Source organism: Silurus aristotelis, assembly GCF_946808225.1.
Source record: "Silurus aristotelis genome assembly, chromosome: 9".
Lineage (NCBI taxonomy): Eukaryota > Metazoa > Chordata > Actinopteri > Siluriformes > Siluridae > Silurus > Silurus aristotelis.
This window is the reverse complement of record NC_139582.1, coordinates 14,184,964-14,195,917: the sequence shown is the minus strand read 5'-3', so window position 1 is coordinate 14,195,917 and position 10,954 is coordinate 14,184,964. Positions and strand designations below refer to the sequence as shown.

Sequence of the window (10,954 nt, the reverse complement as noted above, 5' to 3'; positions counted from 1 at the left end):
ATCTAAAAATAAATCTGTTAACAAATGTTTTTGTTGGAAAAATCGTTTTTTCTGGTAAACTATTATCTGTATAGATTAACTACAGAAGTAATTATAGATATTTTAACACAAAGTATTTTATCTGAAACATGATAATTATATCTTTGGTTCTCAGTGTTGGAGATGAAATAAAATTCTACAAAAATTTTTTTGTAACAACATTTTAGTAAATGTGAGTTTTCAAATATTTTACTGTAGAATATTTTCTAAACAAATGAAGATGCCTGTCAGTCTCTCACACACACACGCACGCACGCACGCACGCACACAGAGAGTCTCACACAGTGTGTGTGTTTATTCAGTGATGTGTTTCGCATCTTCATTGGGAATCAGTGGAATAGTTCGATTCAGTTGCTCCATCGCAGCCTCGTATGAAGGCAGTTCATCCAAAGACAAAACAAACACAGAAGAAACCTCCTGCAATCTGATAGAATGATGGGAAGCTACATGTGTATGTGCAGACCACCAGGAAGTAACTTCAGAATGCTCCTCTATGCAGGTGTGTATTTGTGAGATGTGTGAATACGGAGGCGGATCATCTGTAGGAGTGAATATTTGTGTTGCGTCTCGTCCCACACACTCATCATAACTGAAAGAATAGAAAAATATACATAAACAATTAATTCATTTAATAAAATAAAATATTTACCAATTATAACAAATTAACATAACATTAACCATCATCCAAATCATTATTTATTTGTTCATTTAATAAGAACATGGAAATAAACAAACAAGAAAATAAATTAAAACAGCTGTGAGACAGCAGCATTAGAAAAACAATCTGAAGGAGAAGTAATACAGAATAACTTACAAGTAGGCTAATGGTAAGAATCAATAAACATACAAGGAAAGCTAAAATATTCACATATAGATGTATAACTGTAACTTTGCTGCTTGCCAAGAGAAGTGCAATCATAATGAAAATATTTATTTGTAATTTTCCTGTACCCACAAAAACTGTTACACTACATCTAATTCATGATTGCCATTCTAAAAAAGAAAAGGGGCTATCCAGACATAAGTGGAGCTGGAGGAATCAATAACCTGAGATATTTAGGGCCAATTGGAGAAATCATGTAATAAATCGAGACAAGGCTTATCTGGAGGAGTAAATATTTTAGGGATAAATGTCCTGGCTGCACCAGGGTGTAGCTCCTGCTCTATACACAAAAATGCACCTGTCCTGTGGGGTGACAGATCTGAGGACCATCATCTTTAATAGGAGGGCTTCAGCCAAGAAATCCTGACACAGGATTTTCTGGGCATTTTGCCAGGAAGGGATGCTTCTGCTGAGGCGAAGCGGCAATTAAGGTCATGAGGCTTGCATTGGGACCTGGCAGGAGATTTAAAACGGGTTTTACCCTTGCTCCTGCTAGATCCAGCATCTTCTCCCAAGAATGCCTTTTTGCCCATAGACATGCCCTCACAACCGGTCCTGTTTGAGGAGATGTTAAAGGCAGTGACTTGCGCGGTTGCCAAGCTGAATGTCACTTGGCCGACTAAGCAACAGAACGCCGTCCGTCCAGTAATCTGGACGAGCGCTTTCTGCAACCTGTGTCACTGCCGCCACACCGAGGCCTGCCGCACACTGCACACTGCACACTAAGGTGTCCAGGTCCTGGGCTAAACCTTACTAGACCTGCCTCTTCAGCCCCAACGTTTTCTCTCTAATGGAATGTGTAGGCAGCATGGGAAGCTCTGCCAGACGTGTCTCGATGGGTCCAGCGTACTGTAGACAGAGGCTATATGATATAGTTCGGGTCTCGTCACTCTTGTGGGACCTGAGCAGGCTCTGGTCATGGAACAAGGGGTAGACACTCTCCTGAGGAAGGAGGCCATTGAGGTGGTCCCTCCATCAGACAGAGAGTTCTACAGCCGGTATTTCATACTTCCCAAAAAGGACGGGGGGTAGTGTCCTATTCTAGATCTACATAAGCTGAACTGCTTACTATTGAGACTTAAGTTCAAAATGCTGACGCTAAAGCAGGTTGTGTCTCACATCAGATCCGAGGACTGATTTGTCTCAATAGATCTAAAGGACGTATCAAATCAAGTCAAGTCAAGTGAAGTTTATTTCTATAGCGCTTTTTACAACAGACATTGTTTTAAAGCAGCTTTACAGAAAACAACAGTCAAGATGTTATGAGGAAGAAACTGTAACTGACAGAGAAGTCAGTTTATATTTCATGCATATTTAATAATTTTTTATTAATGTTTTGTTAAAGATCTTTTCACTTTAAATCTGCTTAACCAGAGTTGTTTGAACAGAGACTTTTATTATGAAAAGCTCAGAGCGACTCAAGTGGAAAGATGTCTGCGCCACATGGAAAGATGAAGCGTTTTCACATTGAAATGTTTATATTTTATTCATCTGGAGTTAAAAAGGACAGCAGATGCAAGAATAAGTTCTCCTTTGGTAATAAGCAGCCAATGAAGTAAGTTTTTCATTTATTTGAATGTGAATAATGTGCATTGTGTTGCTATGTGGAAAAGAGCGATATCTGTGCAAAGTCTATAGTTAGGCTGTTTAAATTTAATTTAACTTTGTTTAAAAGGGTTACAGAGACAAGGTTTATTTGTTTTATTTATTTATGTCTTTATACATTCTTATTTTTTTGTGTAATTAGTTCTCACAGCATCCTAAGGCATCCTAAGTTGGAAGCAGTCAATAAATAGCCTGTCATCAGAGAATCCTTGTGCTCGTGAAATTACTGGGGAGAGCTACAGAAACCTTGAAAGGAACCAGACTCAAAAAGGGGGAACCCATCCTCATTTGGGTGACATTAAGAGTGTGATCATAAATCTTTAAACAATACAGAACACTGGAGTGTAAGATTATAAGTAATTCTTTCTACAATCTTATACAGTCATTATGGTTATAAAACTAGGAGCTACTGAGCAACTCATAAAATAGCTCAACATTTGCGATCATCACAGATCCAACACCAGCTTATCCATGCCAGCACCTTTAAACACTCTAGGAGGTCCAATGTCAAAACTAGAAACATGAAGTGGGATCCAGCTGGCACTGGTACGTCTATGGGTGGTACGGGAAGATTGCGAGTTCCGCATCTATTTATTTAAAGGTCCATAATCTTCCTGAAGTGGGACGTGACTGGACCTGGCCAAACCTCAGGATGCCTCGGGATGGGAAGAGAAAGAGAAGCAGTGGAGAGAATTAGCGTGGCTGCTGTCCATGATATTAACAGCACAAGTTGATAATGTGCATTTGATCAGATGTACTGGAGCACAAGTTTATGATATGTGACGTATGTTATGTGTAGGCTTTGCTAAAAAAGATAAGTTTTTAATCTGCACTTAAACTGGAAGAGTGTGTCTGAGCCCCGAACACTGTCAGGAAGACTATTCCAAAGTTTAGAAGCTAAATGTGAGAATGATCTACCGCCTTTAGTGGACTTTGCTATTCTAGGAACTACTAGAAGTCCAGAGTTTTGAGATCTCAAGGAGTGCGACCATAATAATACCCATAATACATGTAACCATGTAGTGTGTTATATCTGAATAGATACATGGGAGTGGACCATTTAGTGTTTTATAATCAAGAAGCAGTAGTTTGTAGTCGATTCGAAACTTGACAGGTAGCCAGTGTATGGACGATAAGATTGGGGTTATATGATCATATTTCCTTGACCTTGTGAGAACTCTGGCTGCTGCATTCTAAACGAACTGAAGCTTGTTTATTAACAATGCAGGACATCCACCTAGTAATGCATTACAATAGTCTATTCTGGAGGTCCTGAACGCATGGACGAGCTTCTCTGCAAAAGATATAGATAACATGTTTCTTAGCTTAGAAATATTTCTAAGGTGAAAGAAGGCTGTTTTTTAAACTTGATGATTTTTGAAAGAGTTGCTGTTTAAAATACCTCTCAGGTCTTTTACCATTGAACTAGTAGTTACAGAACATCCGTCTAAATGCAGGTTGAAATGCTAGAGCTTCTGTCCACTGGTTTTAGGGCCAATGAGCAAAATCTCCATCTTATCAGAATTTAATGGTAGAAAGTTATGGGTCATCCAGTCTTTTATTTCATTAATACACTCAGTTATCCGAGCTAATTGAGCTGTATCTCCTGGTTTTGATGAGATATATAGCTGGGTATCATCAGCATAACAGTTGAAGCTAATTCCATGCCTTCTAATAATGTTTCCTAAGGGAAGCATGTATATTGTAAAAAGGCAGGGTCCTAGAACTGAACCTTGAGGCATGCCATAATTTACTAGCATTAACCTGGATAGCTCTCCATTTAAGTCTACAAAGTAGTAACGATCCGACAGGTAGGATTTAAACCAGCTTAATGCCTGTCCCTGAATGCCGATTTAATTTTGTAAGCGATCTAGGAGGAGATCATGATCTATAGTGTCGAATGCAGCACTAAGATCTAGTAAAATTAACAGCGAGCTAAAGCCTAGGTCTGAAGCTAGAAACAGGTCATTGGTGATTTTAACTAGAGCAGTTTCTGTGCTATGATGGGGCCTAAAACCTGACTGAAACTCTTCAAAAATAATTGTTCTCTTGTAAGTGGGAACATAACTGGGCAGGGACAATCTTTTTAAAATCTTAGACATAAATGGGATTTGAAATAGGTCTGTAATTTGATAGCGTGTTTGGATACAAATTAGGTTTCTTAATGAGGGGCTTAATAACTGCTAACTTGAGGGATTTAGGGACGTGACCTAAAAATAGTGCGGAGTTACGATCCATCACGTAGGAGATATGTATCCATCCCACCTTTCCACAGAAAGTTTCTGAGGTTTGCTTTCAGTTCCAAAGCTTACCAATACAGGGTCCTTTTATTCAGCCTTGCGTTTTCACCCTACACCTTCACAAAATGCATGAATGTGACTGAGGCTCTGGGGCATCCTTATTATGAACTATATTGATGATTGGTTGATATTAGCTAAATCAGAGCTTTTGGCAGCCTGGCATCGAGATGTTGTTCTCGCCTATATGAAGGAGCTGGGGCTAAGACTAAACGCCAAGGAGAGTATGCTTTCTCCAGTACAGAGAACCAACTTATTAAGAGTGGGATTCAATCTTTATGCCAGTACAACTGTCTCCCGCTCCGATCCGGAGGAGTGGGCTCTGTCTCACTTGGCACATCAACTGCCTGGAGATGCTAGCTGTGCTTCTGGCTTGAAGCACTTTTTTGCCAGACCTAAGGGACCGCCATTTGCTAGTCTGTACAGACATCACATCGGTGGTCTCCTATATTAACCATCAGGGGGGTCTGTGATTTCGCCCCCTATACAGGCTGGTGCATCAGATGCTCCTGTGGGCCCAGGGAAGACTGCTCTCCTTGAGGGCAGCTTACATCCCAGGGTACTTAAACCAGGGACCAGACGGCCTTTCGAAGCAAGGGGTGTGAGGCCTGGGGAATGGAGGCTCCACCCAGAGCTGGTGGAGCAGATATGGAGGAAGTCTTTGCAGAGCACAAGTGAACAGTCTCCTCTGGTTTTCCCTCACTCACCCAGCCCCTTTTTGGCTGGACACCATGGTACAGACGTGGCCGAGCCTGTGCCTGTACGCCTTTCACCCATTGCGCTGCTCCTGGAAGTTCTGGAGAGAGATCGATGAGATGGAGCCCATCTCCAGGTGGCCTCTCGATGGCAGGGCAGACAATGGTTGTGGACCTTGTGGCCCTTTTTGAACAACCTCCTAGGGAAATTCTTCCCAGGAGGGATCTTCTCTCCCAGGCAGGGGTCACCCTGGCTGTGGCCCCTGAGGCGCCACAGTTCTTAGATGCTGGTCTCTCTACTAAGGTAGTATAGACCATTCCAGAGCTCCCTCCATTAAGAGGTTGTATGCCGCTAAATGGTGCCTGATCTGTTTGTGGTGGGAGCATCACCAGTTGGACCAAGTTAACTGGGTGACCCAGAGTACCTGAGTGGGACCTGGCCTTTTTTTGGAGGCCCTGTCTAAGCATCCCTTTGAACTCTTGGCCAATGTGGCCCTCAGGTTTCTGTCGGTCAAGACCACCTTTCTTCTTCTCCCTGAAGAGGGTTGAGGACCTTCAAGCTCTCTCTATGGCTCTGTCACTCCTGGGGACTCTAGGTTAAGTATGTAACCCAGGGTCCCTGAGGGAATGAGACGCTGCATTTCCAAGTCACACTCCTTGCGGCACTTCCTTCCCTTTCAGCTAGCTAGCTCCACCACATGCGCATTTTATACTGTAGATTCCGGGTCGTGATGTAACCGGTGGGGTTTTTCGTTGGACAGATTACACACATGATTCAGAGCATGGGCAATGCAGAATTGTTTTTGCAAAGCATTGTACTCAGGGAACCTGGGTAACATACGTAACCTAGAGACGTTATAACACACTCGCCATGCCCATACTCAAATATTATAATGTGTTTTATTTTACCTTCTTTTTAATTTCTGTCTTGTCTTTATGTTAAAACATATTATCATCTTCGCAGTTTTTTTGTCCCTGATGATTTATTTTTCATGTGTAATGGTGAGTATGTTTAGTATCATGGGTTGCATGTACAAGGGATTTGTCATGGTGTGCTGGTGCTATAGAAATATGGAAAACTAGTAAAAAAAACTAGTGAAATAAAATAATAAACAAAGATAGGTTTTAACTATACAGTTTGTAAGGGGATGTAAACTGAGGTATTATTGATTGAATGATGTAAAAAAAAAACCTTGAACACATTATGTAAATCACAATAAAAATGTAAACATGTGTAACTAAGCCTTGAAATTATGTGTGTGTGTGTGTGTGTGTGTGTGTGTGTGTGTGTGTGTGTGTGTGTGTGTGTGTGCGCACTTTCTCCCTGTCGGAAGCTCTGGTTTATGTGCTCCACAGGTTTTCGGATCATATGTGCGGCCTGAGCTCAGAGTTCACCTCCACCATCTGTGGCACACACACACACACACACACACACACACACACGCACGCACGCACGCACGCACGCACGCACGCACGCACAGAAAACACTCCCACACACAAGCACACACATTGGGGCCATGGGAGTGTATATCTGACCTGGCACTGTTGTACAAGCTCTCATCTGTTAATGGGATCAAGCCAAGATGCTATCTCACACACACAAGCATACACATGCAGACACACATATACATGTACATGTGAAGAATGAAAGATTGAAAAGTAAAAAAAAAGGAAGACTGGAATAAAAAAATAAGTATGGTTTAAAGTAGTACCAGCAGTAGTAATAGTAGTAGTGTTTGTGTGTGTTCTGTGCGTGTGTTGGTCCTCCCTCACTTTGTGTGTGTGTGTGTGTGTGAGTGTGTGGGTGTGTGCGTGCGTGTGTGTGCATGTTTGTGTGTGTGTGTGTGTGTGTGTGTGTGTGTGTGTGTTTTATAAATGGCATTATAAATGGCAGTGTTTCCTGCTGACAGAATAGATGGATACGCAGAGGGTTTGATCTAAATGGCAGCTCAGTTAATTATCCTGTTCAATAATTTATCCTGTTTGTCACCTCTTACTGAATTTTACAGGGTCAAAACATCCATATATGACAAAACTCTCAAAACATTGAAAAAATGAAAGATAAACTTCACAGACAATGAAGAAAATGTACTGTTGCATTTCATTTTACAAAAAAATACAATTGGGGCAATTTTATGAGTAATTCCTACATCACATAAACAAAACTGATAAAATTCATAAAATCATTTAAACACATTGTTAATGCCATCACTTATTTACACATTTGTCTATTTAAGCATGGAGAGCTTGGAGAGAAGGAGCAGTCAGTACCCTAGCAGGTATCTATGTATGCCATGAAGCCTGAGAAGCATCATTTTATTTGAGAACAACAGAAGCTTCCAAAAAGCAGCCTGTGTAAGGAGTTCATACTCAGCAGAAAGAGATGCTGCAGTATGGAGAGGCAAGCCAACCAGAAATATCCCAGGCTGGCTTCAATGTGTGAACTGTGAGGAAATGGTTTATACTACCAGTCCAGAAAGAGGTAAGAGCAAGGGTCCAGAAACTGCTTGCAAACTAGATGGTAGGAGTGTATCAAAAGTGTGTATGGACACAGTGCTAGATCAATCTGAAAATAAGTGTGGACCTGGAGAAGCAGCTTAGATTAACAGAAAACATTACAGAACCTTTTGTGTGACCAGACATAGTGCTCCTAGGTTACTGTAAGCTTTAGTACCTGCTTTAAAGATGAGGAGCCAAATAAAGGAATCAAGCCAAGTACAGTAGTACCTCGGGTTATGAGTTTAATTCGTTCTGGGAGCGAGCTCGCAACCTAAAACGCTCGTATACTAAAATAATTTTTCCCATAAGAAATTAAGGAAATTCACTCGATGCGTTCCACACGTCCATAAATACACATATACACACTCATTTTTAAGGGTTTTGTAATGTAAATATTGTACAAATTATAACCCCTAACATCAGAAATGAATAAACATTAATAATTCACAATAAGAAATAGAAATAATTGACAAGTTAACTCGCACTTTACCTTTGAGGGGAATCATGGCTGGCGTGAGGGAGACGAGAGAGGAGGAGGAGTGGGTTACTTCTTGGAAATCGTAGATCGTAGATGTACGATTGTACAGTTTTGCAAGGTCTGCCACATGCATACCTTGTTCAAGTGTCGCGATAATTTCCTTTTTCATTTCTACGGTAATCATCTCCTTCTTCTTCCCATCTTTCTTAATCATCTTGCGAGCCATTGTCACGATACTATACAGTACTGTTAACTGCAAAATTTTTGCTCGCAGGCCAATGCAACACTCGCAACCTAATACAAAATGTATTCAAAATTAATGCTCGTATTCCAATTTGCTCATATTTAAAGTTACTCGTAACCCGAAGTTCTACTGTATACAAATTTAGTGTGGTAGAGGACATGACATTACAGAAGTGGAGAGTAGAGGCTGTCTTGTCATACTGTTGGCCATTGGGAAGTTCTATATGGTCAATTCTAACAAACAAACACACAAATTCTAACAAACAAACACACAAACATAGAGCAAAGGTCAAAAGTCACTCACTGAGGTGGTGCATCAGGATAAAGGGCACTGATCTGTGGGATGGAGAGTGTCTCTGGGTACGAGTCAAAGTCAAATGCAGGAGGAAACTCATCCACACACTCTGACCTCAGCTCATCTGTCAAACATGCAAAAGAAAACCTATCTGTAGCTGTAAGAAAAAGAGAATTGTAACAACTGTAACATCAGGTACATTTCTACCAATGGTGGGTTTAAACACACATTGTTAGTTGGGCCATTGATCCAGGAACTTCTTTTTTTTTTTTATTATGGCTGTTAGAGAATTGTTAAAGAAACACTGTGTTTAGAGTGTATCTGAAGTGTGTGTTTGTTAGAACTTACCATCCGTGTTGAGGTTTAAGTGTTTTTTCTTCCTTATACTGCCAATTATGATGATGATGAGGGAGAGGAAGAGCACCAGGCCAATGACAATGCCGGCCACCACCAATGGAGACACGAATACACACATAATCACGGCAACAATCATGTGTAATTACTATACACACACAGTGTGTGTGTGTGTGTGTGTGTGTGTGTGTGTGTGTGTGTGTGTGTGTGTGTGTAAGAGAGAGAGAGAGAGAGAGAGAGAGAGAGAGAGAGAGAGAGAGAGAGAGAGAATGAGACAAACAAATCGATACAGAGACAGAATTACAGGCAGACAGGACAGTAAGAAAGAATGGGGGGGGGGGGGGGGTCAAAGACAAAGACAAAGACATACAGATTAATAGAGACCAAGTGCAGAGACAGACAATGCAGCATTTAAACAGACAGAAAAAAAAGAGCCAGGTTAATGTGTTGTAAAGACTTCAATGCAAACGTGTGTGTGTGTGTGTGTGTGTGTGTGTGTGTGTGTGTGTGTGTGTGTGTGTGTGTGTGTGTGTGTGTGTGTGTGCAAGCCCAGTTTCAGGAACCCTCTCAAATTTATTTATTTTAAGTATGAAAGGAAAAATCAAGGTTGAACTGTAATTAGCTATATGTACAGCACCATGCAGGTGCAAAATGTGCTTTTATTCAGCATCAGTAAGGCACAGAAGCAATAACCCATTTAATCCCACCAGTCACAATTGTAGGCACTTTTTTTTGCTTGCATATTTTTGTGTGGTATTAAAAATCAACTTTTATTATGAAGCACATGTTCATATATGATAAAAATGTAAGAGTTAATTTTTCAATAGCACATAAATTTTTTGCATACATCATCATGAAAGGGTTATCTATACATATATATTAAAAATATATTATTACATGGGTTATTTTGTTGTTAAACTGCTGATAAATGAAGATGGTCACAATTGTGACCGGTGGTATAACACAACATCTCCCCCATATGTCATTCTGTGTTATTCTGACTTAATCAGACTGACCATAAGTCAGGTTTTAGATTTACTTGATGCTGATGATCCAGTTCCTGCAATTTACAATATAGCAGTGATTCTAAAGACAGAAAAGGATGCAATAGAAAGTGAATGTAATAGCGATGCATCTGACATGGATTTTACTGGTGACTCAGGTCACCTACTTTCAAGGATTTTGAATTCTACTGCAGAACTGTTTGGATCTGATAATTTTGAAGAGGTTGAACTAAACTTGTTCACAATCCGAACAAGAAGTATCACAGAAATGCTCGAAGCTGCTTTATGTTTATTGTCATCTATAACAGCTATATAGAAGATATATAGCAGCTGCTACTGCCACCATACCAGTGACCATGGCAGAAGGCATCCCTGCTCAGCTGATTAAAAGAAACTATAAGAGTAGACATTTCATAAAGTCCAAAAAAACAGCAAAAATCCATTTGCCTAACTACATTGTGCAGCACACTTCTAAAAGCAACAAATACAAATCTCTTAGATGGGTTTTCTAGCAATGTACCCAGCATCTCTGAGAGAGCTTACCATAGAAATGTCAAATCTC

General features: G+C 40.5%; 1 protein-coding gene across 1 annotated transcript; it reads right to left on the bottom strand.

Moving 5' to 3' along the window:
- Positions 1 to 213: 213 nt before the first annotated feature.
- Positions 214 to 9,527, bottom strand: bean1 (brain expressed, associated with NEDD4, 1; the record flags this gene model as incomplete). The annotated part of the gene is made up of 3 exons (XM_083550981.1): positions 214 to 628; positions 9,044 to 9,158; positions 9,383 to 9,527. The coding sequence occupies 3 exons, from the start codon at positions 9,525 to 9,527 to the stop codon at positions 334 to 336; spliced, it is 555 nt and encodes a 184-aa protein (XP_083407107.1). The 3' UTR covers positions 214 to 333.
- Between the last annotated feature and the right edge of the window lie 1,427 nt (positions 9,528 to 10,954).